The sequence below is a fragment of the Somniosus microcephalus genome, chromosome 21 (genome assembly GCF_052327205.1).
Source record: "Somniosus microcephalus isolate GS21.2 chromosome 21, FLI_Smic_1.0, whole genome shotgun sequence".
Lineage (NCBI taxonomy): Eukaryota > Metazoa > Chordata > Chondrichthyes > Squaliformes > Somniosidae > Somniosus > Somniosus microcephalus.
The window spans coordinates 38,535,854-38,563,632 of NC_141007.1; the positions used below are offsets into that span (position 1 = coordinate 38,535,854).

Consider the following 27,779-nt stretch of genomic DNA (forward strand, 5'->3'; position numbering starts at 1 on the left):
TTGGAAGGGATTCAGCGCCAGGTGGACCCAACACTCACACTTCGGCTGTTTACCTTTGATGACTCCGGCTAATGGGCCAGGAGCCAATGGGAAAGCGCACTGGCCGCCAAGGGGCGGGCCGTGGGCGGGTCCAGCCGCAGCCTCCTCTGATTGGAGGCGGACTGAGCCGACGTCAGCTAATTAACATGTATGGAGGCGCGTGTCTGGCTCCCGCGGATGTCAATCAGCCGGCGTCACGCTGCCCGCTCCATCAAGTAGACTGGGAGCAATATTGAGCTGGGGAATTAGTGGCAGAATCAGCGGAGGATACAAGGGACGGGTGATTATCCCATTACCCAGCGAGAGCTCTTCTGAATATGTGGCCAGAGTCAACAGTCTGATGACATCCAGCGCTCACATGCTGCGTTTCTCGATGATGGAAGTTTATTGGATCATCCCATTGCACTTTCTGTAGGAGTTGTGGCTGGTTAACAATGAGTCGGTTCCACACGGCATGGAATGTAGCCTGAGCTGGTATCCTTCAGATTTCACTTCCCCGGCCGCGCTACGAAAGAAACTTTTGCTGCTTGTCACCATGCTCCTGCTGTGGGTCTACATCTTCTACTCTTGCTCCGGCCTCTGCCTCTCCGCGCCCAGCCTGCTCGCCGAGTCGGCCCGTCACAAGTCAGCCGCGGTCTCGGGAGCCGGGGTCTCCGAGCTGAGGTCCAGACTGCTGCTCCGAGCCCAGCAACAAGCAGGTGAGGCGGCGCCCGGGCTCTCGGCTGCCGCCCCGGACGGGCTCGCCTTCAGGTCCGCCTCCAGAGACTTGCTGCAGGACGGCGACAACGCGGTCGAGCCGACCGAGGAGAGCCCCACGGCCGCCGGCGGACACTCGCAGAAGCCCTTTGATCTCAACCTGAGCGGCTACGGAGCCAAAAAGCTCCCGCAGGCCATCATCATCGGGGTGAAGAAGGGCGGCACCCGGGCTCTGCTCGAATTCCTCCGGGTCCATCCCGATATCAGGGCGGTGGGGGCAGAGCCGCATTTCTTCGACAGACACTACGATAAGGGGATGCAGTGGTATAAGTAAGTGTCGGGGTGATCTTGGCGGGGCTGCTGCTGGTTTGGGGAGGGGTGTGGAGAGGGGAGGGATGCTTAGTATCGGCCGAGGACTAGGAGCCTTCTGCCAGCCAGTTCCCCTCCCCGTCAACTCGGCCAAGCGGTGCGACCAGCCAGCCGCTGTACACAAGGGACTGGCACTCCGCGATTACCGCGGGGCTGGGATACAAGGCTCAGTTAATATCGGGGAGAATTGGTTTGAACCTGTTTTTTTTGATGTATTACTTTAAACTGAAATCGAGTTGCGGATGTTGCACCAAATGCCAACGCGTTTGGGGCGCATCTCCGCCCAGCCCACAACAGGCTGCATCTCGTTTTGAAAGTCTGTCATCTATCAAACTCTTTCTTTTCTTGGGCAACACCCCCAGAGAGAGAGGGGGAGAGTGTTACTGTACATGCCCCAAATAAAAGTCAAACGCCTGAACCCGACCTGATTTAACACTAAATCTCATCATTTTTTGGGCAGCGACGTCACGCATGAATGTGTTTCTTTTTAAATATTGATTTAACAGACTATTCTCCATCTGGGTGATGTAATAAACCTGAGCTTCAATACTCACTCTCTGACACCCGATTGATGATGCATGGCATTTTTATATCGCCGCTCTCTTAGAGAGGTTTGTGTTTAAGAGTTGGGAAAGCGGCAGGTTAACTTCTCTCTAATATATAATAGTCTGTTTATAAGATCAAGTGTGTGTGTGTGTTGCTTATACTGTCTCCCTTTCACAAGGTTTAAAATGGATGTAAATTTTAAAAAAATTATTTTAATGAACTTACACAGCCCGGCACGCGGAATTCTGTAGCTTTTATCGCCAGGCGAATGGCGCCACGGTATAAGGGAGAACAGCACGATACTGTGTTACTTGTCATCTGCAAAGAGGGGATTTCACGAGCTGCACAATGTACCTTGAAGCAATGATTAATTTATACCTTCAACCCTTTATTGCGACCAAGGAAGGGTGCTTATTTTTGGCCAACTCTGCTCTGAAGTTGGGTTTTGACTGCAGTGTTGTCAGCATGTGTGGTATATGAGCAGTCACACCACTTACTTCACACAACTGAGCGTTTCGTTCAGAGCAGTAACTCAACTGTTGTATTTCGATCTTTCTTCAGTCGGAGTTTCAGCCCAAGTCATGCTGTCTATTTTCCAATGTTCTCCAAATCACCCTTTTTATGAAGACTGCATGGAGAGTGACTTAAACGTGTATGGGGGAGGGGGTCAGATAGAAAGATCATTAAAATAAATTATGGTGCAAAACTCATTAGGTTAAAACTATAGGGAGCTGAGGGCAGTGTGCTTTTTTTATTTTTATAGATCTCCATAGTGGGCCAGGAAAAGGGGATATGGTGTCGGTTCAAAAGGTGAACCCCAGCAGTCTTTTAGCTTAAATCCATCAAGCCAGGAAACGTCTCAGTAACACAAGCCCTGGGAATAAATCGGGATGCAGGGAAACCAGAGATTTTCCTCTTCCTCGTGGAACCTGCTGCTCGTTCTGCCCCAGCTGATGATTTCTGTGAATGCAGTCTGATCGAGCCCTGCTTCCCATCCCTCCAAGGACAGCAGCGAGAAATCTTCCCAGAACCAATTTGCTCTCCGCGATGCTCGCGTCCCCCGCCGGTTGATGGGCTATCCGACTGTTTGTGTAACTTGTGGCCGCTCTCCTCTGATTTTAAACACATGCTCCGGCACAGACTGGCAACCCGGCGCCTCGCCTCACCTGCAAAACCTACCGTCTGATCTCCCGATTAAAAATGCAACCATCCCTGTCACGTCCTCAGTTGGGTTTTTTCCGGACCCAACTTTCTTGGGAACTGAGGCGAAACGAGAGTTAAGACGGATGAAACTAGTTTTCATCCATTTGTCCAGATTAGACAATACTCACAAACATTAGCCTTTAGAACTGTCTCAGCTAATGATTTCCAATGTGTTCTGATCAGATGATTGGCCATAATTACTGGAAATTGTGTTGCCTTCGCTGACGACTGTTCCCTAATCCGCTTTACAGCGTCTTTTAAAGCTTTCCTTACTTCGGCCCGATGACTGCGTCGGGTGGACGAATGTTATAAAACAAATTGAATGTAAAATTATTTCACAACAGGCGGCCTTTCCCTTTTAAAATTTGTGTTTTGTAGATTTTTTTAAACCTTCACATGTTAGGAGTGAAGGCGATGAGAGATGAACCGACTGTGCAGAATTGTTCCACTTTTCCTTCCATGCGTGAGTCGTCTCAACAGGCCAACAGAAAGCGAGAAGTCCTTTTGTAGACGGGTTAGAATCTGAAAATCAAATCAAAGCCTCGACCTCCTCCTGGTCGTTTTCAAAACATCGGGGAGTGTTGATTTAATTTCACCTGATGATGAAACGTCCCGTTCCTTTTATTCTCCGTGCTTTCTGAAAGATTTGTTTCAATTGAGATATGAAAACAAGGTGTCATATCAGAGCTGGCGAGATCTCCCCAGTCTGATGGGGGTTTATTCTGATCTTTCTCACACACAAATACATCGACTTGTCTTCTGTTTCCAAAGACGCTCAGTTTGCCTTGGGGGGGAAAGACTTTGATGTGAAGTTTTCTATATGATAAAATACTTCTCTGCATGGAGTTTCTTGTTTAAATTTCGCCCGCTTTTGAGAATAGTGCAATAAAAATGTCAAGCGTTTTATAATCATTATTCCCAATCATTGCCCTGACGTGGAGTGTAACCTACTAAAATGTCATAATGAATTGTATAATTTAAAAGTCGTTAAAATCCGATTTGTTTTTTTAATATATTGATTTATGGATTATTTACTTAATTGACCCGAAGGGAAGAATTTTAAAAAATCGTCAGAGAAAATGTAACTAGAGATGTGTGTCGCCTTTTAATTACTTGTACTCCCTGAAAGTGGAGAAATAATCTGTGCCCATAAAATCCCAAACGCGCGAATGCAAGCAGTATTGGGAATGGAGGAAGTGGGAACTTGTTCAGGCGGTGTTTCAATACACTGCTTTTTGTTTAATACATTACACTCTCTAAACAAACAGTGACGTGTGTGTGTTTTTGGTTATTTTAGTTATAATGGAGTTTACTGTTGGCCACAAGCTGCAATCTTTTTTAGAATCTCGACATTTCTGTCAAACTGTTAGAACAAGACTTTGGAATATCATATGGCACAACTGGAGCATGTTATCCGGGAATTGGTTCTCATTGGCCTGTTCTGGAGTGTGTTTTACTTGGTTACAGCCCTAAACGAGTGAAGCTGCCCAAGTGTCCAGAATTTCTCCAAGCCGAGTATTTAAGTGTTGGAAATCTTGCTTTCTATTATTGATTTCTGCGCTCGTCTCAAGCTGCGCCACTGCGAGCTCGTGTTGTTGACTTGGCTCGAGTGGAAGGTAAATCAACATTAACCAACAACACCAAGAGGAAAAGAAAATAAACCCCCAAATGCGTGTATCCTTCTCCCGTGTTATCAGTACTTTGTCTAAAACAATCTGCAGTGAGAGAGTCCTGGGGGACTGCTCGACAAGTTCAGATCCTCCTGAAACCAACATCGAATTATCAGCCATGTCACTGGATGGAAAACTCCCAGCTTTACACCAACGAGAGCTGGGAGCCCCTTTAAAAGTGAATTTTAATAAGTTTAGAGGCCTCAAAGATCTCTCCTGTTTGAGGTCCCCTTTCCCCATAAAGCAATACTCAACAGGGCAGCGATCTGTCCTAATATTCAAGGGCGGACCAAAATATCGAATACAAATCTTGAGTAGCTTTCTGAGCAATCATTTTTCAGTTCAAATTCTAATTAATTCCCATTATTTTTCCCAGTAAAATTGGCGGGATAATATTCCGATGTTTTCGTATTTGGCTTAAATGCAATAAACCACAATCAATGAGTTCTGTTTCCCCCCCCCCCCCCCCCTTCCGCTGTTTGTGGTCGAATATCTGCACCGATTTGTGGAACAGTAACGAAAAATGGGACTCCTCACCATTCGCCACTTGGAGTCTATGGATGCTCTGGGACTCGGACCAGAGTTTTGGGGAGTCTGTTTCTGTTTACTGTCACAACACGGGGCAGTTGTTTTTTTTTCCAGACCCAGGACGGAGGTGGCAAAAGAAACAAACAAGAGTCCATCTGCCAGGGGATCGCCGGCTGTTTTTTTGTTAAGCTGGAAGATAATTGTAATCCAGGCCGGACTCGGCCTCAACATTAAGCGCCGGCTAATTATGACGGCGAATGAGCTGTTAATAAGGACAAAGTGATGGTTTAGCCCTGGTGTAATTTCTCAACAGTGGCGACTGGCAGCTTAGAGCAGTGAAAGGCAAAAGTTGTCCAAATGTCGATTTGGAACAACATTGTTGCTTCTTAACTTAGTTTGGATCTTGACCCCGAAAACCGGGGGTCCGCTGACCTGAACAGTATACCAAAGTATATTCAATGGGCGTGTGTGTTTATTATTATTAAGTTTTAAATAGGCTGCACATTCCAAGTGCCGCCTCTTGCTGTATTAGGGTTCAGTTGCCATTCAGGGGAGAGCGTTGGTATTTCACTCCAGACAGTAATTGGATAGGGACGGCACGGGAACGGAGGCAAAGGCAATTCGTTGACATTTCTAAAATCAGAACTTTTTCCATAGCTATCGAAATTCGTAACTGACTGGAAGTTTGGCCGCTGAAACTGACAAGCCTATTGAAACAGATTTTTGCTCATGCTTATATTTTTTGGAGGGTTGGGGAGGAGGGCGGGTTGAAACCCCTCGTCCTTTTTTTTTTGCAATATTAAAAATAGCTGGCGATCAGACGGTGGGAGGCGAGGCAGCTCCCTGGCGGTGTTCCCGTGAGTTGCCCAGACAGATGGTCGCTTCATTCCGATTCAGTGCTGCCACCACCAGGTTCCCGAGCTCCGGCTGCACCACTGCGGCTTTTGAAGACTTGACATTTCCCAATCCACAAGTGGTGACCCTCCTCAGCAAGAAGGAACTCTAGAATACAAACAAAAAACCCACCTCCGAGGATCGTGTTTTGCTGCCTCGCCTGTTGGGCTCTTGAAACTCACTCTAACAATCTATCTGGCCATTTAAAGTGCCGGAGATATTCATCTTTGTCCTGCTATACTAATACAATGTGGTGATATTCATATTTCAATGAAAGGCACAATACAATCTATTCTGCAGATCAAAACTACTCTTTGTCTAGTTCAGGTTTCTAAAGAATTGAACGTCGATTCAGCAAATTAATCTCAATACTCACTGAATTTGCAGTTAATCTTTAATGTTGTCACGGGGATTGATATGCGAGTTATATCATTGGTGTATTTCTGTTTCAAAGCGGAGCCCGCACGGCAGCCAGTGTTGGCTGAGCTCACGTTCTGGCTCCCATCTTCTGACCTGCCATTGCGCAATGGTTTGGCCCCTCCCGCTATATTCGATTTGTAGGAACATTCAATAAATACCGTGCCCAATGTGAAACTGAAATCCCCCCTCCCCCAAACAAAATGACGTTTCAGAACAGTTTAAATCGAAGAACTTCAGTTAAAGTTGAAACACGAGGTGTTAGTACCCAGAAACTTCGCCTGATTTAAAACGAGCAAAACAAACCATGTTGTGGGAGCGGTCGCGGTTAGCGATATCTCCCGCAAAAGTATTTAATTTAACCCATGCTCACTGTTGTCTTTGGAAGGAAGAATGTTTTGCTGTTAAGGTTCCCCCACAAAGGATGTGTAGAATTACTAACTAACTACCAAATGTAGATAATTTTTTGTTTTTTTAGGAAAAGCCTCTTAAGATGGTATTCCTTTGGTGTCTAATCATTTTCTTTCTTCTCTTTTATGCCGGTGGAGGAAGAGATTAAAAGAATAGTTTTTTTTGAAGCCCCCATAGGAAGGAAGTCATCTTTTCACAAGCCACATCCACTTGGCCCAACAGTTTTTTAAGGAGGATCTGTGCCCAGCGAGTGAGGGGGGGGGGGCTTAATTGATGAGACATGGCTGTGGCTGTCACTTAGCATATGGAGCAAAGGAAACAGGAAAAGAGAGGGGAGGGTGTGGGGGAGGGGAGGGGTTCCTCGTTTAATTAGCGGGATCAGCTGCTATCACCGGATTGGAATCCCGTCGGTAAATAAACCCGCAAGTAGGGCTACATGCAAATTATGCCATCCTTATTGCTGATGAATCACATTCGAGTCCACTCCTGGGGGATTTACATCCTGCCAATAATAGATGTATGTGTATAGACACCAATCTTTCTGTAGGGATATGTATATGATAAAAAGAATCACAATGTAATCTGGTTGTCTGACTAAGAACACTGCATTAGTCTGGCTCCTGAGTTACCTGGGATGAACAGCTTGCCCAGTGCCCTCAGTAAGTTAAGGAAAGGGAAATCATAATGAATTGGACCAGTGAGTCAGCAAGTTTTCTAGTGTGCCAAATACAGTCTAACCCCACTATAAAATCACAGGACCAAAGTGTTTTTGTTTGAATCAAAGCTTCATTTTGTTTTATCAGTGTTGTGCTGGTCAAGCTGAGGGGTGTTTATTGCCGGGAAACTGAACTCTTGTGTCCATTTTTAGGCACGGAGACTCATGTAATTGAGGTTGGCGTCCTTGTATAATGAAGCTTCAACAGGGAGAAGGGGAAACATTGAGGATTTGGAGTTGTAATCAAGTTTGACTGTAAACTTTCAAGACACTGACAGAGTTTGTCAATGAGCCAAGCATTTCTCAATGTATATAGCTAACGTTCAATTTTAATTGAGTCTAGAAAAGCACCAGAGGAGATTACCCCTGAGAAAACAGTAAAACTGCATTATCTTTTAGTTGTCGAGGTACTCCCATTTTGGCAGACCCAGTGTATTGCCAGTATATAGGTTAACAACTAAGTATACTCAATACATTGTATTTAGAGACTAGCACTCCTATTAGAGTAAGCTCCTTGTGCACCTCCTATTAATTGTCAAGGGAGTTACAGAAGGTACATTTACATAAGTGTTTTGTAAATACAGACCAAGGTAGGTGAATGGACAACTTTTCCATACTGCATATTAGATAGCTACCTGAATGCTTAGAGATCCCTTTATGTTTATTCACACCGAATGGGCAACACCAGAACCATTTGCACATCAAACATTGCACTAAATTACACCACTGCAATTTTCCATTGACTTGAATTTTATTAACTGCAGTTGTTTTCTTAATTAAACCTAGTAATTATCGCTTGACTATGTAAGATGTGGGAATGTTTCCACTGTGAGTGGCTGTGTGCTAGTGAGCGACCAAGAATCTGATCAGGTTCATTATGGGGGATACAGCAGTTCTAACATGGTTGAAATATATATTGTCATATTTCAGAGTAATTAGCCTGTCTCTCAGATTATCTGCAGGTTCTAGCAAAAAGCCTAAATATATCACCAGTTTAATTTGTTGTGTGTATAAAGCATTTGTACTAGGGTGAGCCTGGTGTTTGTTTTACAAGAATTGGGGGTTTCATATTTGCAGCTATCAGTAATTAACCTGCCTGAACCAGTGCTCTGCTGATGAGAGTAACTTACAGGACATGAACTGGTTTCAAAATTATAGATAAGACAAGGACAACCAGTTGAAGAATGATTCTGTCTCGTTAAACAATTTTACAATCATTGTGGTGGATTTGTTGTATGGCGGAGGGAAGGTTAATAATAAAAGCTGTACCTCATTCTTTTTACTCAGACATTTGGTACAGTATTCAGAAGTTTTTCCGACTATTACATTAAAGAGGCTGAAGGATGTTACAACAAACTGCGCTTCCAGCGGTCTTTCGTAAAGCATGTAAGACTTGCATTTTACTGAAAATCAGGGAAATTTGTTTCAGACAGCTGCAGCATTTCAAACGGGACTGTGCAGAATCTCTTCATGATCTTGATTACCATTAAGTAAATGCACGGATAGTGACTGGACTTAAACAAATTTGCAGGAGAAATGACTATTCTGCAGAATTCATAATTAATTTAAAAAACTTGTAAGGGGAATTTTTCTAACAAATTATGTCGTTGAATAAATCTTTCCCACGACCTCTGTTTAAATGGTAATATATCTTACACATACCATTGATAAATGAGGCAGTCCTTGCTGCAAGAATTCTTTCATTCAACTACCTGGACAGTGCATTGGGAATTTTTCTGAATGTGTGTCTTACAGATTAGGTTAAGATGTCAAAACTTAAGTCAATCAAGTTCATCAATTGTGATCAGTACCTCACCCAACAAATTTCTTGTATATAATTAATGATCTACTGAACTATATAATATTGATATTGTATAGGAAGAGGGATACACCAATTGTATAACGAGTAACAGAGACTTTCAAAACCTTCCAAGATCCCTTCGGCAGGTGATAAAGTGACTGTCAGTCAACTGCCTTACCATTGACGACCACTTTATCAAATGGAAAGAGCCCAGTGAGGCTCTGCAAGCTTGCGTGAGTACCAGAGAAATATTTGTGTAACCAAAGGCATGAGTCATTACACTATCCGCACATCAGTGACTTACTAGGTGTTTAGTGATGTTATTTTTAATTTGTTTAATGCCACTGTCCTAAATATCCCTCGAGGCAGTCACACTGAAGCTGACCTAACGTTTGAAGTTTGTACAGTACCAGTAAATCTGTTACTCAGAACTGCACTTAATGCTGGCTTACAGGTTCCCACAATAATACATTTGCCTTCATGTTCACTTTGTAATTATCATTGGTGCCTTGCAATGGACACTATATAATTCTAACATGTTTTGCATTGTAGTGAACGCCTTTCCACCTGACTTAGTTGTTGCGTGTGTTGCAGTTTCTCCGTTTAGGGTTACAGTGGTTATTGTGCCCTACTGTATTGTGAATTTTCAATTCAACCCTCACAATCCAGGTCATCTATAATACAAAGCTTTACCATGATATTTTTCTTTCCCAATAAGCCATAATGAAAATATTTTTTATAATTATTTGTCTTGCCCAATTTGTGAAATTTTATTGTAAAACAGTTGATTGGTCCCAATGCTAAATCTGTTTAAGCACACCAAGATGACTGGTCAGTTATTGGTAAATTTGTTAAAATAAAATTGTGGATTTGATCTTTGGAAAAAGTAGTCTACAGATTTAAAGACAGAGTACCCTTGCTACTTAACTTCTGTTAAGCTGTCCTAGACTTCAGCCAAGTTAATAGAATGTCAATTTATATTTAATCAAATTGAATTGTATTAAAAACTGCTAATATCTTCCAGTGGGTTTTGCAAGAATGAATCTGTACCATTTAATGCTTTATTTGGCAAGGGATGTTATCGAATGAGATAAATGCATTCGTAAGTTTTATTTTGGCTAACTGTTTTAGTTTGAGGCTTTTATCTTTATCCTTTTATTTCACCTTTTAATATTTATTTTAATTATCCATCAGGATAACATACCTTTTCCTTATTAACAACCTGCAAATGGGGAAAATATCAATAGTATTATCTTGGCATGTATTTTGAAAACTGATGCTGGGTTGGAGTGTGGGTATGTGAACAAAGATTCTTGCCTCTTGCAATTAGCAGGATCATTGAAGAAATGGCTTCAGATGTTGAAATCTACACTGTTAAATTTGGAACTGCATAGTATTAATACAAATAGGGCATTAACTTCCATTTTCTGTTGACATATAAGGTCTGTGTCATTAATAGCACACAATCAATCCATTAGATGAAGGATTTTTTGGGTTCGAGAAATGATTATATCTGCCCATCTTTTGTTTATCTTGTTCTGCATTTCTGTCTTTCTTACACACCCAACACAAGGTTTTTTTTTTTTAAATGTTACTGGAGTTTTTGACCCTGATTGTTTCCCTGGTCTGCAGGCTCTTGACCCAAATGCCTCATTAGCCTTACATTCTGGATTTTTTAATGGACAACTGGACCAGCAGCATTCTGGGAAAGGTCAGGCTAATATCCTGTAGTTTAAAGAACAAAGTAACTAAACCTCGTTTTCTGTTAGTTGCTTGACTGCCACCTCTTCTACTCTGAACAGACTTTAAGGCTAGACAGGTTTAATGTTAGGTTACACATCACTTCGCTGCCTTCGGAAATAACTTTGCATTAAAAAGCATTGAGGGGTTGCAGCATGCCAACGCACCCACCCATTCTGATAGTTTGTTGGAAGCACGTTGAGTGCATCTAGTTAAAGAAACAATTAGTCTCTTGTTTTGGAACTTTGGTTTGCTGAATAAACTTAGTTACTTTTTTTTAAAACAATGCACATTGTAGGAGGATTCTACTAGAACAGTCATTTGAAATCTGTCACACTGAGATAAACAATCCGAAATCTAAGTTTAGGTTCATTTGTAGAACATGAATTGGACATCGTTTGAGTTTCAATCTGTTTTTTTAAATTGATGTTATAGATGTGTAGAGGAGCTGAAGTATACAACTGGCTGCTGTTTATAAAATATTCTGGCTTCTACTTCATATGTTTTTTTTTTCCCCATTAGATTAACTTCTACATTTGTAAAATCACAGATATGAGATTGTAAGAATCCAAACGAGAATTGTTGTACTTTACTATTCTCTTTTTTTTGCTTGATTTCAGCACCGCTCTGCAACATAACTAACGTTACGTACTGTTGGTAAACTTGAGTGGTTTGCTCAGCGTATCAAGTTAATATACTCCTAAGAGCTGTGATCTTGAACCATAAAATGTGCTTGTTTAAAGTTTTATGTAATTAGGCCACTGTGAGGCAAAGGACAATGGATTTCCTTAGAAAATGTTCAGCATGAAGAACGCTTTCTACTGCGTGCAATTAAGTGCAAAGGCGACGAGGAACTGGTGTTGTATAAATAAAACACTTTCCTCTGTGCATTAAAAGATTACTTTCTCTCCTGTATTCTTTTGTGACCATTATCCCAACAGGCTCTACCTAAGCACCATAAAAACAGTAGGTAGCAGCAGAATCACATGGCAACCTCTGTCAGCCAATCCCGTTCCAACTCCTTAACTGGACACAATGCCTGGAGTGGCCTCTTCACAGCAGTGAAATTACTTCTGCTGCACAAACTCCTTTCATCTCGCACTGAGAAGCAGTGGATTGTTTTCATTCTGAATTACAGAGACTAATTGTAAGGGGGACATGGGGAGAGGGGAGGGGTGAGGCTACTGGGGTGGCCTGGCCCCTGCCGGCCACCACTGAATGTGGCCACAACAGTTGGGAAAACATGGCTGAGCGAGATAGGAATCTCCTGCTGAAGGCGGAAACAAAAGCAATTCAGTCCAACAGGAACTTCATGTCAAACACCCATGTCGGCAGAAAGCCTTCCACACATGGTGTACCGCCAATTATTGTTCATGGCCATTCAAACAGCCCCCCTCATCAAACTTCTTTCTACACATATTTCTTCTTCCTTATTAAGGTTTGCTTTCCCCTGTAGCTGAAGTCAGCTGTATCAAAAGAAGCCAGTTGATCTGTAGGTCTCATGTACAGCAATAAATCTTTTTTTTTTTTAGTTTTGGACCAAATGAAAGGGTTATTTTATAGGTTTCTAATTTGGATGTTGGACACTTATTTTAACAATATGCAAACCTGCATTGATGTTTATTCACAAAATTAAGGAGGGAGAGGAAAAACACCAAAGTCAAAGAATACAACCAGGACCAAACTACTTTCGTTAGACTTCTATCAATTATTAACTCTTAATGCTCCAGTGGCTCATCTATTCATCAGGAGGCACAGACTCAGCATAAATAGCTCCTATTATTCTACCAGGAAACTGATGCATGTTAATGTTGGCCAAAAAGTTATAATAGTATCTGACACCTCGAGGGCTTCTTCCCATGAAGATCCTTGGGTGATAAAGTAACTTGTGTGAAGATTGATGTTTCTCCAGTAAAATATTGCTGGTGAGGTTTAAACCATGTGGGTAATTAGTTCCCACTAATTTTGTAGCAATAGTTCTCAAATATCTGACATTCGTTAATGAATAGTTCAATTTTTTTTTCATGAAATATTGTGGCCACCGTTTTAATCGGGTGCAGATGAGAAGGCTTCAAATTGTGTGGTTTTACTAATATATGTTGGTAGTGCAATGGCTTATTTGGTTTATGATATATTTAAAAAGATACTCGTCATTGAGTACAAACTATTCTACATTGGAAATATGACAGGCCATTAATGTTTACCTTAGTAGCTCATTTCAGTGTGTCTCTCATGGACTCCGAGATGCCTCCTAACAAGCAGCAGACAGTGGTGCAATTATTTAAATGGAAACATTCTGCTTTAATTGGTTGCTTCTCCATGGCGATGCCAGCCAAGCAAAGGAACAGTGGCAGAGAATAATCTTAGTTATTCTTGTTAAAACAGCAGAAATTGAACGTCAACACTCCCTCCGACTGTGCTACTCGCACGGTTTGGCTACAGTTAAAACCTCCCACAGTCTTGTAATATTTCTCCCACTTTCCAGTCATGAGATACAATTGCTGAGACCATCCGGGACGTAACTGAATCAGTCTACACATGTGGAAGATTTTGCATGGGCCCAGTGACTTCCAAGACTCCAGCTTGATGTGGAAATTGCAACGCCAAGGGTAAGAAACCTATGGCAAGAGAAGGGGGGGGGGGATGGAACAGCTGTGACATTCTTACCAAAAATGATCAAGGCTGCGGCACAAATTGTTTTATCTGCTGCCATCTTTAAAATCATGACATCGTATTTTTCATTACTGGCCATGGGTCAGTGCTGGATAAATGCACATTACTGAACCATGGTGCAATGCCTTACGCACCCCCCAATTAATGGGCTGAATGTGTTGGCATGCGTGAAATACGGGGAATGCAAAAGCAAAACAACCATTTTTAATTGTCAAGTTAATGTATGGGAATTCCTGTTTAAAATAAAATGGCTGAGAAATTCATGCAGCGCCGGAAACTGGCACGGAACAGATGCCGCGTCTTGAATGCGCGCTCGAAGACGTCGGTCCTAGATTCACTAGAAACTGGGCCTCGCGCCTGGCCTCCATAAACCTGCAGATGCCAATCGGGGGCCCCAGTGCAGCTCGCTGGATTTGGGCTTTGGGAAATTCAGCTGGTTAAGATCCTGAGCTGGCCCACAGGTAACTTCTGAGGGGTGGGCGGGGGTGTGTGTAGTAAACAGGAGGGGGTGAGCCCTGGCCGGCAGTGACCTGCAGTATTTTTGTGGAGCCAGGAGCAGCACTCCTGCTGCTCCTGGAGCCACAGAAACCAAAGGATAACATTTTTACATATCCTGCTGAGGGCGGCTCCAGCGGTCGCTTTAGGCAAGGCTGGTTAACCCGCTGTAGACCTGGTGCATGCTCCGTCAATTAATGACTAATTTAGAATGGGGTCTTAAAATAGGTGTTTGGACCCCTGCTTTGTATATTCAAGATACCTAATGCTTGTTTCAGGCGGGCACCCCGGACGCAAGTGACAGTGACTTCAAATTTGGGGCGTAGCTGGGGACACCAAATAAAGAACAAAGGGACAATGCTCCTTTACTGTGTGTGTGTTTGCTAATGTGGTTTACGTCCACCTTCTGGAGTGAATTCGCCAGCCCTTTCCCCTCCTACCCATTCCCAAAATAATCCAGGCTGCGCTCAAGAAAGCTGAAACCTTTTGAGGCACAGCATCTCTAAAGTAATGTGTGAAGGGAGATAATTAACTCTCTGATGTTGGACGGTAAAAATACTTTGACTATTTTTATGATCATATAATACAGCAGGAGGAAGTTTGAATGTGACTGTTCAGAATTCATTATGAATGCACATGGCTGCATTTCCAACTGCTTGGCACCCAAAGTATCAATGGGCCATAAATGGAAATGGTATCCTGAGATTCACCACTCCCAACACTTAGTTACAGCTAGCAGATAAAGTGGAAACTAAGAACGGTTACAATATGAAGGAGGCTTTCAAGATATAAAATGGATTGTAGTCAGTGCCTTGGAACTGCACAATTTTGATTTAGAATTATATGGATCCAAACAGTAGCTTTTGACCAATAGCAAAAGCAGTAAATCTAAGAAGATTGCACAGGAGGTACCTGTGTGATCAACCGCAAATGATTCTGCTAAACCTTGTAATGTAATACCAGCATCTGGTGCCCAAGCTCCAGAATGGTGTCAAGTTCTGCTTTGGATGCAGTTGAGTTGGAATTCCTATTTTGAGCTGATTTTACTGGCACACTGCAATTTAAAATACTACGGGACAGATAATGCATCAGGCAACAATGAGGTTATGCCACACGTGGCACTGTGTTGAATTGTGGGGTATGCGGTCTATAATGTAAGTTGCGTTAGTTGGAAGCCAACAAGCCAGCATTTTGTTCTGTTTTTTTCTTTGCCAAGCCTGGACTGGTTTAGCATTGTTCTACTCTGCATTGGAACCAAGTGGCAGCCGAGTTCAGAGCTAGTCATTTGAGCAGGATGCTGTTAAAAGTTACTGAGTGGTAGAAATTATTCAATTGGTTATTTGACATTGACTGAACAACATTGTTTGGAGAGAAAATGGTGAGAATACCTTGAAAATTACAGGTGGTTTCAATCAATTACTTTTGAAATCATTTTCAGAAAAAATATCAAATCAAATCCTTTGGGAAACAGGAGGAAATTGATAAAGTGGTGGAAGCTTGCTTGAAACTCTTAGTTAAATGCAGGCCAAAGCAAAAGTAGTGGATTTATTGAGGTTGACCAAGGCGTAGTCTTGGGGTTTTTTTGTTTAAAAAGTGTGCAATGTCTTACGGGATGACCCACAATTTCACACATTAACATGGTGATGAGTTCACACACAGCACAGCTTGCTTGAAGTACGCATTTTTAGAAAGTAGAAGCACTTGCAGCCGGCTCCACATGACACCGGCGACAAGGTGCCACACTGCACCATTTGCCGCACAGTTCGGAGCAGCTAGATTGTGCTTTTGCGGATTGAATTTCAGCAAATGTCGATCGAGCGTCGAGCCCAAAAGCGTAGCGTGACCAGCACATCGCCGCCTCCCGAGGTGGGCAGGGCACACCTGCTGAAAGACTTATCAGGTGCTATAAATGTAACCTTTTTTTTAAGAGAGTGTCGAGAGCTTTGTTTCTGATTGAGGCCCCAAACTGCTGTCACTTTGATATGCTTCTGTTTTTCTTCAGCGATAAGATGGGTCAGTAACAGGTTACTAACACCTCTGGCAAACAACCAAGATAAATAGATTAATCACCTCACCTTTAAAAGTCAGTGCTAAGTGGGCATTGCCGTTTAACACACAGACACAGCCTTTTGGTTGCAGTAACGAATGGCCTGGACTATAATTTCCCTCCATTTGCTGATTTTATTGTTAAAGTAGATATAGCATTAGCCTGTGAACGCCATTTTATACTTGTGCCTACATTGTCCCTAAGATTTCTGAGCAAAGGAATACGTATCCTTAATGTTTTTAATTCAGCCATTTTCTCCTTCTGTGAAGCTCTGTGCCACATTGCATTCTTCAGTTGGGGGATGGTGAGAGAAGAGACTTGTTTGTACAATAGGCATCTCTGTCAGCACCCTTTGCACAGCACATGGTGTAATTTTCGAGTGCATGAGACACCCAAAGCAGTTATTTCCTCCGCCTTTCCCTTCGGAAGGTTACATAACTGCTGTGCGGCACTCCACCGAGCAGCCTGGGCAAGAATGGACAATGCTGGTGTGATATTCCCCTCACGAATGCTTCAGCAGGTTCAAGTCATGCTATGAAATACTGCGCGCCTCATCACTGTGGGAAAGTAGAATGTCCTTTCCAGCAGTCAATGGAGTATGGATTTTTGAACTCTATTACAAGTCATCAATTGTCGATTGTGACAGAGCCCTCCCTCAATGCATTGACTTAAAAACCCCTTGAAACTTTCAATTAAGCACGTTGACTTGAGAAAATGGCCTGTCGATGTTTAAAATACAGCTGTTTACGTCAACAGACAGATAATGCTTCACTTGACCTCTTTTTACAATTTTTAGACCTCAATAAATACTGCTTCGTTTCTGGAATCCCTCAAAGGCTTTGCAAAAATGTAATTAATCACCAGCCTAGTAGAGAGGAATTCTTCTTGGACCCTCTTGAAATTTTAAGGAATTGCAATTTACTTCACCTTTTGAATAGAAATGTAGAAATCCCAGCTCATTGTGCTCACTCTTGTTTATTGAATGGAATCTAGCAACCCACCACTAAGAAATGCCCAGTAACTTCACGTAATAATGAATCTGTGCATGGAACCATGCACTCGAGCAGCAGTGCACTGAGTCGCAGGGCACAGGTGTGTGCCAGATGTTTCCCCAACATGCTTGGGCTCCAGATCCGTGTTCTCATCAGGTCATCATTTTCATGTCTTCTGGCCGTTGCCTTTGGGGAACAATGTGAAGTAGTGGAAGGATTCGCAGCCTGACTGGTCACGTTAACGCTCCTTCCATGGCCCTAACCATCTTTCTACCAGCCGATAGGGTGGTTAGTCCTATATGGCTCCCACAACCCATACGATGAGGGGGGAGAGGCCACCCACACCCACACCCACCAGATGCGAGTATCCCGCTGGATGGCAACCCAGAACTCCAAGCCGGAGCTCCAGCTCCGCTCGCTGGGACTGTCTGGAGTGGGACTCGGAGGCGGGAATGCTACCATTGCGCCAAAGGCTCACTCCCTTAGAGACTAGGTAAAATCTGAGAGTGTCGCCATACGATGTTCTGACAATAGTCCTCTGTTTACTTTACCTGACCCTGCCTTGCCAGTCAAGCCCCATTGGAACCTGGAGACTAGTTAATGGAGACCATTATTAAAAGAGAGAGAATGTGCTTCTGTGGTTTTAACATTTAAGTGGAGACCATGTGGAAGCTTGTGTGACCCATGAATATATTGCGTCTCTAGAATTGCTCTGCTTCGCCATCAACTGTGGGAGTACTGTGCATGTGCAGTAAAATGCACTTACTTAATATCCAAGTATATAAATGAAAAGCACAGGTGTTCCTAGGTTTGACAGGACTGTACAAGTTGAGTGCACTAGGATCTAGAAAGGCTAATCTGCCTTAATTGAATTTATATAGTAGTTCATCACAAAACATTCATCTATTGCAGATTCTTTCCCGAACAAGCTTTGGCATGCTCTATTTAAAAAAATATATATATATATAACCCATGCCTTATGACTGGAGAGTTTCCGATTTGGCAATGATGTGAATGCTCACTTGTACATTACCGCCTTTCAGTACAAACCATATGTAAGCAAGAGTAATCGCCCTTTGTAATCTGCCATTTGACATCACCTATTTGGAGTATAGGTTAATGAAGCAAGTTTGCTGTTAACAAGCCTTTAGTTTAATTCAAAAATTAATTTTTTCTAACTGATGGCTGGCTGGGTGTCCAGGACAGCTATGTTCTAAGGCGGTGGAATAGCAGAGTAGTTCCTCATGACTGATTTGCTGTAAAGCAAAATGTTGTTGTAAATCCATTTTGTGGCACAGCTCGTAAATTTAATATTTTTAATAATACCTTTAACAAAAGTGATAAAAATAATTGGAAAACAATTGAATGTCTGTGGTCCTGTTTTATTGGTCAAGAGAGACCAGTAATATTCTTGCACATTGATGGTGTAATGCTTTAAATTATTTCAAGGATTAAGGTAAAAACAAGCGTCTAGATGAAGCTGGCTTTAATGTTAGTTTGGAAATGAGAGCTAGGTTTTTGTTTGGGTACTGGTTGAAGCACTATTGAGATAAAATAGAGGATCTTTTTTGGGTAAGGTTGTATTGGTAAAATGTCTTGTGGGAGATTTGATCTTTATTCCCAGTTAACTGTATAACACAATCAATGACTTCATTGCATTGCCAATACCTGACACATTTATAATTTACGTCAAAGCCATGTTATAAAAGCTTGCATCACAATTATAGTGCATGCATCAGAATATTTGTGTAATGATCAACATGGCAGTGATGTTGAGTTTTGCAGCAGGCTACTCAAAACTTGAGCCTCCCTGAAAAATCTGTGATGGGGCTTTTCCTCTTCTAAAAGCTAGGTCCTAATTGTAGTGTGCTTTTTGACTCATTGAGCATTATACCTGATGAATTTTTAATGGCTTGGAGCAAATTAAAATGACTGCGCACTGATTCGAATCAAGCCCAAAGTTAGCTGGTGGGTTAAGAATCCTAGTTTTTTTTTTTCCTTTTAACATTTTTTGTTGTGTAAAGGTCCAACAAAATGGGTTGGCTGCAAAAACCATAGATCAAAACTTTCTGTTCAGCAGATTAAAGCTGTAATCACATGTCTATGTTCAGAGAAGCATGTTTTGCTTTAGTCAACCTCTTCACTTAAATGAACCTTTGTTTGACACGGATCTTGAAGACTGCCTTTTGATGTTTGGTTGGTTTAGGCACATCTTCAAAGCATTAGTGCATCTTTTTAAAATTCTGAATGGTGCATGACACTTATTTAGTATAGGACGAGGCTCCTCTACCTAGCAATTGTTGATAGAACCAGGTATACTAGTCCAGAATAAAAGAGGCTACTGAGGTCTGCTGCTTGCTTCCTGTAGTAGGCCTTTCAGCTTTGTCTGCTGGAGTTGAAAAGTAAATGAAAAAACAAAAGTCTTGAAAGCAGGACTGAAGTAACGTGAATGAACACCTGTTTGCTGATGAAATCTCTGAATACCTATACCTTATAAATCATATCGATGCAGCCTCTCTTTTTATCTAATGGTGAATCAGGCTCCTTAGTCTTTTGTTGCCTTCAAACCATTGAAATCATAAGCAAGCATATTACTGACCACACACTTTTTCCCGGCATTTTACGCAAGTGTGTTGATGTAAGTGTTCACTTTATTCCTTTCAGAATGTTAAATTCAAACGGCCATTGTGCTTAAAATGAATCCGATCCCAGTTTATAGCAAGGTAATTTTTTTTAACATTCAAACCATTGCCAGAACTCCTACTTCCAGTGGCATAACTGAACATATGCTTCTCCAGTAATGGGTAATCTGAGTGGATGTCCTATTCCATGCACAGCACATATAGCATCTACTCTATATTGTACTGGGAGCCGTACAAAATTGTTTTATGGTTTATTGATGCGTCAGCCGTAAACAATGTACATTCTCAGGTTGTGCCATGCTTAGGAATATTATGCTGAAGTAGTTAATATATTTGTGGTTAGCTGCAGATGACGTGTGAATTTTCCTGTATTTTGTCCATGTTGGTCACTGCTGTGTCCTGCTGCTTTTCAGAATTCAATCTTGGTCAGATTGTTAAACCTCACTAAAATAACAAAGGTTATAAAATATAAGCTATACTAGCTGCTTAGTGTCACTGAGCCCGACGGCCCAGGTTATGCTACCAACTCTGTATCTCCATAAGTGCTAAAATGGCAGTTCAATTTTAGTGTCACAGAAGAGCCAATGGAAACTCTCTTGAAGCTTGGAGTTATACTGCACTTGGTGCAATGCGCCGGTGATCTTGTACCGCCTGCCTAAATTTGATTTGGGTGACTTCATACCTGAATTATGTCACACATTTGCTGCAAAACTGATACACCTTCACATCAATGCGAATTGGGTAACATAACCGGCCTACAAGTGAAGTGACAAGTGCTAAGGATCTATATTATGATTGTGTCAGAGGGCTGTGAATTAAGTTGTATATTTAGATGAGACCCTTCTTTTAAACAGTCCTGTTCAAGCAAGCCTTCAGCATAAAAACACTCCCTTAGATGTCTAAAGGCATTTTATATGGAATATAAACAGAGTGAATTTGTAGGGTGGAGATGAAGCATTAAAAGAGATTAGTAAATCTGTTTTAATGCAGAATACTGAATCTGAATTCCAATGCTTCATATAGCTGATCAGTGTTTGAGTTTGAGAAAGATTAATGGAAGTTCTTGTATATAGTGCCGAGACCCGAGATATCAGTAAATAAACAGAATAAGAATCTTTTTAGTGTCTGTTGATTAAGTATTTTTCAAAGTTGATGCGAAAAATATCTAATGCCCCCTGATCCTAAGCACTAATTTACCAAACACTTTATTCCTGTTTCTATGAAATGTCCCAGAGCTTTTTTAAAATAATGCTCAGAACACTAAATACAGTTATTCTACAGCACATTTCTACTCATTTAATTTTTGTACACCATATCTGGTATAGTTCAGATTGAATTACTGAACCAGGTGGACCATAATACAAAGATTGCCAATTTTTATCTGCAGTTAATTGAAATATTATCCAAATAGAACATTTCTTAGTGACCTATTGTTTGCTAAAGTTCAGCTATCTTTATTTAGTGCAATGTTAAAGGGATTTTTTTCCTGTCAAGATGACATTAATACCAATTAAAAGCTCTAAGAACCTAAAATATGACTGACGACTGATGGAAATGAGCACACTGGACTCTCACTGTTCCTTTTAACTTTGTCCCTAGGAGTATTCCAATCCGTCAAGCTCGGCAGTTTTTTTTTACATTAACTCACTGGTTAGCTTTTTCTTTAATCTGAGGGAGCCCACAAGTATCTATCCATAACACTCGTGCAGAAGGTGCGCTAGATTCCTGCCATAGCAGAGGATTTGTTGCAGTTGAATAAAAAAAAATCAAACATTTGCAAATCCCCTACTCTCCTGTTGACAATAGTCAGTGAATGTCCCTCTGAGAAACATTAGCAGATTAGCACAGAGCCCCTCTGTGCAGACAAAACCTCCAGTAAAGGCGTTAGGCCCAGAGATTGGATTATAAAATGGCCACCTGCTATTGAGACTTTTTGTCTATCCTTGTTCCCTTTCTCTAATATTTAAAGATCCAGGACTTATTGCTCATTTTATATTGCGTCTTGAACTTTGCATTTTATTTCTCCCAAACTTTGTGCCTTAATGTGGAATGATTCCAAGTACTGTAGTTAATTTGCAAAGTAGGCCAACCTGTTCTTAGACTAAGACAGGTCTTTACAGGTATTAGTAGAAAATGCTGTTGGTGAATATTTTTCTTGAAAGATACTAACAAATGTGTGATCCCTAAATATAATTGCTAGGAAGTTAACAAAGCCAATGCAGATCGTGCAATAGAATGAACATGATTACTGCATTGGAACATATGTTCCAATGGTTGCGCTCAAAGTAATTCATAGTATGAAGCACTTTGAGACATCTTTAGATGTGTTAGATAAATTTGGGGGAGAAAGAAGTCCAGTCTACTCTTAATTCAAAGTTGCTTAATTCAAATCTTGCTGATTAAATTTTCGAGAGCTAAATTCCCATTTTGCTGCGTTTACATTGTTTAATTCAAATGATTGGGTTTTGATACAAATTGTTTATTTGATTTAACAGGAATGGTGTGTACTTTGATTTGCCATCAGACTAAATAATTGAATCATGTGCAATTGACAATTTGCTGAAGTGCAGCTGCAAGAAATTTGCAAATTCACCATAACTCCACTGCATCAATTGCCTTTCCAATTTACAGAAATTCTGATCCTAAAGCACTTTACCACGTCAGAACTTTACAGCACCGAGATGTGGGCTGCAATTACTGCCTATTGTTAGTTGCGCTGTAAAAGTTGTGGTGGGCCTTCTCCTTGAACCTCTGTCGTCCTTGTGCTGATCGTGTTCCCATGATGGTTTTAGGTGGGGAATTCTAGGTTTTTGACCCGGAAATAATGAATAAATGGCAGTATGGCCCTAAATTTCCATGGAGACCTCTTGCTGTCATTTTGGTGGAAGATCACTGGAAATCCTGAAGAAACTGAGTAAAATGCCACTTTTAACCACTTGTGCCATTTCTCTGGGCGGTTCCAGTGATCTGCTGCCAGAGGACCCCTGTGGAGATTCCAGGCGTATATGTCCAGGTCAAGATGGTGTGTGACTTGGAAGGGAACTTGGAGTTGATGGCATTAACGTTATCTGCCTGTTTTTGCCCCTCTTGGTGGTAGAGGCCATGGGGCTGGGAGGTGCTATTGAATTGTAGAAAGTAGCATATTTAAAATGTGCCCATGGCTTGGGTTTAGTGGGTTTTAAATATTGTTCACAGCTCAGTTGACTAACACTAATCATGTTGACTGTGCATGTCAGTGTTCTAACTGAGGTGACTGTGCAGGTTAGTGCTCCAACTGAGACTGAGGCTCATGTACCATACCCATGTAGGACAATCCATAACTCAACTTCACAATCGCTTGTGTATACTCTCACAGTAAGATCTAAAACTTTCAACAGTGATGCATATAATATGAAGAAACATGGGCTCTTGCTCTGTGCAGTATAACATTTCCATAAATTGAAGCTTATTAAAATGTTTTTTGTTTATTTTACAATTGTCCAAGTAAAGAATTACTAGCAATTATTCTATTGGAATCAAACAATCCCAATGGTTGGGCAGTGTGTGTAAAATCCCAGTAGAGACCATTGTTAGAGAATAGATTTTAACAGTAGTAGCTGGTGTATGGCAGGAACCTATTTAAAAATTCACAACGGCAGAGGGTTCATTATCAGAACATTCAAGCTTCTTTTTTGGGTGGGAAAGGGTCCTACAGCAACCTGAACATTCAAAACAGTTTCAGGAACCATAATTATTTAAATCCCTTGAGCTTTTATTTTTGTCGAACTGCTGCAATGGCTATTGATTGCAATAACCATTATATTCACAAGGCAGAATGCCAGATGGTGTTCAGGCTTTAACAAGTGCTCGCATCTTTCAGTAACATGAGGCAGTTTCCGAATCAAGGGCATTCTGACAATCCAGTAAACTCCAAGAGTATCTCAAGTAGTTACCTTTTTTACCATATTAACCAAATGGCATTACATAAACTCTGGATTGGGCACCTTGGGACGTTTTACTGTGCTAACCGTGCTATATAAATGCAAGTTGTTATATAAGTCCCATCTCCCCCACCCCTCCCCTCCCACAGACAATTTAACCAAGAATCACTTACTTGTGCTTAATGAGTGGTTGCTCTCCTGGTGTTAATTTTGGTCCCATTGAGACACCAGCAAATTAATTTTTTGAGGTCAATAAGTGTCCATTATCAGTCACATGACTGGCAGAAGGCTGTTACAGGCTGTCTTTTCAGGGGTATTCACAGCACTATATATATTCTACATGATTACATTGGCCATATTTTTTTGATGGTTTTATGACTATCTGCTTTACTTCTGATCTTATTCCTCAGACAATTTTCTTCATCAAAGTATGTTTCTTTTTACTTAGGGACCTGATGCCTAAAACACTGGATGGACAAATCACCATGGAGAAAACTCCCAGTTACTTTGTTACCAAGGAGGCAGCTGGCCGAATCTATGCAATGTCCAAGGATGCCAAGCTAATAGTGGTGGTTCGGGACCCTGTCACGCGGGCTATTTCTGACTACACGCAAACTCTCTCGAAAAAACCCGATATCCCCAGTTTTGAGAGCTTGACCTTCAAAAACAGGACTACAGGCCTGATTGACACCTCGTGGAGCGCGATTCAGATTGGCATATATGCCAAGCACCTGGAGAATTGGCTACAGTACTTCCCAATGCGCCAGATTCTGTTTGTGAGTGGAGAGAGGCTGATCAGTGACCCAGCGGGAGAACTCGGCAAGGTGCAAGACTTTCTGGGTCTGAAGAGAATCATCACAGACAAACATTTCTACTTTAACCAGACCAAGGGCTTCCCTTGCTTGAAAAAGCCTGAGGGCAGCAGCAAGCCCCATTGCCTGGGCAAAACAAAAGGCAGAACCCATCCCAACATTGACCCAGAGGTGGTGCAGAGGCTGAGAGACTTCTACCGGCCTTTCAACATGAAATTTTACCAAATGACAGGACAGAACTTTGGCTGGGACTAAGATCAATTTAACCTCATGTAATTACGATAAAGACATGTGAATTTATTGCTCTATATATATATGTAACTTGTACAGAAATCTATTTTATAATAATTTATTTTTAATTCTTAAGCAATTAATTCACTAAGCTGCCTAACCACATTGTACACTGTATATAGATCAGCCCATATCTTCTAACATTCCACAGTTTTTAATTGCATTGCTCATTGATGGTACAGTCATTCATCTATTAAGATTTAATATCCAAAAGCACAACATTTTGTTACGGGTATTCAGTGTTCATACGGTCTAACAGTTGGGCATTTGATTCCTTGCCTGTCTACATTGGCTTCATGCAGAAAGCTCTTGCGGTAAAAGTCCATCAAGAAAGCAAAACATGGTCACATGGTATGAGTCAGTGTAGAAGCTGCGCATGGCTGTTGAACAGAAGAAAATCTTGTTTGACTATCGACAACAAGAAGGGAAAAAAAAATCAATCCACTGCCATACCTTGTTTAAATCACTAGTTGTAACAACTGTGTCCAAGGCCTGTAATGAACAGATAATTACCAGTATCTTGCTACTTGAGTCCTTTGGCTTGTCTTCTCTTTTTAAGGTCACGGCATGGATTACTGTAGATTAGTCTGTCATTCTGTGGTGTTTGAGTAAACGGAGACCCCCAAACTGATTCCAATTATGCCAGAACCGCCCTCCCTCCACCACCAACTCGGAGCTAAATTTTGAAAGGCGTCCATTTATTTCCACTATCGTAATTAGATATTTGTATCATTAATTATAATCAGTTGGGTTGTGACCTGTAGACTGAAAATTCTCCTCATCCCTTTAATCCTAAATCATGGCCCGGTTGCAGGAAGGTAGTTGTGATCATTTGATAATGGCCAGCGGTGAGACTGCCATAAATGCCTGTATGGTTATTGTAAAAATGGAGTTGTTCAGCTCTTTTACTGGCCAGCTCTGGTCTTGCAGGCACTCTCAGTGTAACTCCAGGGCGTGGTGGTTACCAGGGTGTGGTGGTTATGTAGCTCACTCGATCTTTCTGCTCCTTTCGGCTAAAATGTGACATGGTTGTGAAATAAGAGGAAGTGATCCTGTCCATTCAAAATGAAACATGTCCCATTGCTGCCTGAATCAGTTATTCAAATCCAAATATTGGTCTGTGCCAGTGAAAGGGTTGGAAATCTTGTGAAAGTGACTGCAAAACAATACTTTGGCAACTGGTAATAGAGATCTTTTCAGGCTCGAACTTTGGCTCAAATTGTTTTTGTACTTTTCGTAAGTAGGAAAATTTAAACTGGGAGGAAAACCTGTAGAGAAACGTTACTTATTGTGTGTTCCTTTGGGTCTTGGCTATTCCCAAACCTTCACTGGATCCTAGTGCCTTGTTTGGGCCCCGAGCAAGAAATCAAAACCACAAGGACCACGATGATGAGATCTGCAACAATGTTACTCAAACCCATTTCTCTGTTGTGCTACAGACATTTTGCTGCCTTTTACTTTTTTTTTAAAAAGTGAGCTTCAAGCCATATGTCTGTTATTTAGCCTACAGCCACACCGATCTATTAAGATTAGTTAGAATTTTTGTTATTGAACAAAGCACAATTTTTCACATCTATTTTTTATTTGGATTTTTTTGTTAAGATTCACACTTTGTATGCTATCCTGTTTTAACCCATAGATTCGGGTCTTCTTTGTCTTTTAAAAGTAAAGCCACTCTTTTTTGCTTTTAAAAGCAAAAGATCTTGTCCAAAATGCCACCTTTCAGTGACAACGATTGTTCCTGTACAAAATGGAAGCTATCTGTAACATGCTATGATGTCGAATGCACTGAGGCAGCAGCAGCAAAGTGCTCTATATAGCAGTTTTGCCATTGAAATGAACTACACATTTGTTTAGTTCTGCCCGATGCATAATATCGCAGCATATCCAATCCATTGTCTTCCGAAGGGTAAATTTTATACCTTGAAATGGTGGTTAGCTATCAGTTTGTAATAATAAATATGTGGCTGAGTTTTATTCAGCCTGCATTCAAAAGTACGGATATTAGCAAATTTCTTCTGATAATATTGTACTTTAGAATAGTTAATGTGTAAAAAAAATTGTAAATCAAGTATTTTGTGGTATGTACAACAGAAAATTAATTTTACACAGAGAAAAATGTTTCTTTCTAGGAAATGGAATAAAAGCATACTGTTTCTTGTTATGAAGAAATAAATAAAATATATTTTACCAAACTGATGGTCTTTTTTCTGAATATGAAACATTTGTTCATGGCCTTAATAATTCTCTCAAAAGGGATGTATAATTATTTGTCAATTGGTTTTATTGTTCCTACATTTTGTTGCATGCTGCCTCCATTTCAAAGGAGAAAAGCATTGAATAAATCCAGCTCGAAAGACGTATAATCTATTTCAAAATTACACCGATACATGTTCAGCATTCCACTTGACAATATCATAAGTTCAATTGAATAAATACTGTGGCCCAGCTCTATTAGAACTGAATTGATCTATACCTTTAACAATTAGTAGTTGTTTCCCTCCCAAAAAAATTCAAAAGTTTTTAAATGGACAATTTGTGAATAAAACGCAGTAACAGAAGTACTCCTTTTATTTTTTTTATTAAGTGGTAGTGTTGTTTAGTGAAGATTACTGATGGAAATGTTTGCCAAGTTGATGGTGAAGTGAGATTGCCAGTTCAAAAAAACAACTAGCCATAACGCCATACTTAACATTACTGCTTAACAGACTGGAAAAGGGAGGTTATATGAATTGAACCATTAATGCTGCACTCCTAGGGGGGAAATCTTAACCCAATCTGCCTTGCGGGAAACTGACCGCATTAGATCAGTCGCCCACTTTAGTCAACAGACCCGCCAGTTTCTCACCAGATGGGTTAGGTTAAAATTACCCCCCTT

General features: G+C 41.2%; 1 protein-coding gene across 1 annotated transcript; it reads left to right on the plus strand.

Moving 5' to 3' along the window:
• The first annotated feature begins 258 nt into the window (after positions 1–258).
• On the plus strand, positions 259–27,096 carry hs3st3b1b (heparan sulfate (glucosamine) 3-O-sulfotransferase 3B1b). The gene is made up of 2 exons (XM_085963441.1): positions 259–1,065; positions 24,247–27,096. The coding sequence occupies exons 1-2, from the start codon at positions 494–496 to the stop codon at positions 24,863–24,865; spliced, it is 1,191 nt and encodes a 396-aa protein (XP_085819567.1). The 5' UTR covers positions 259–493; the 3' UTR covers positions 24,866–27,096.
• Positions 27,097–27,779: the final 683 nt, after the last annotated feature.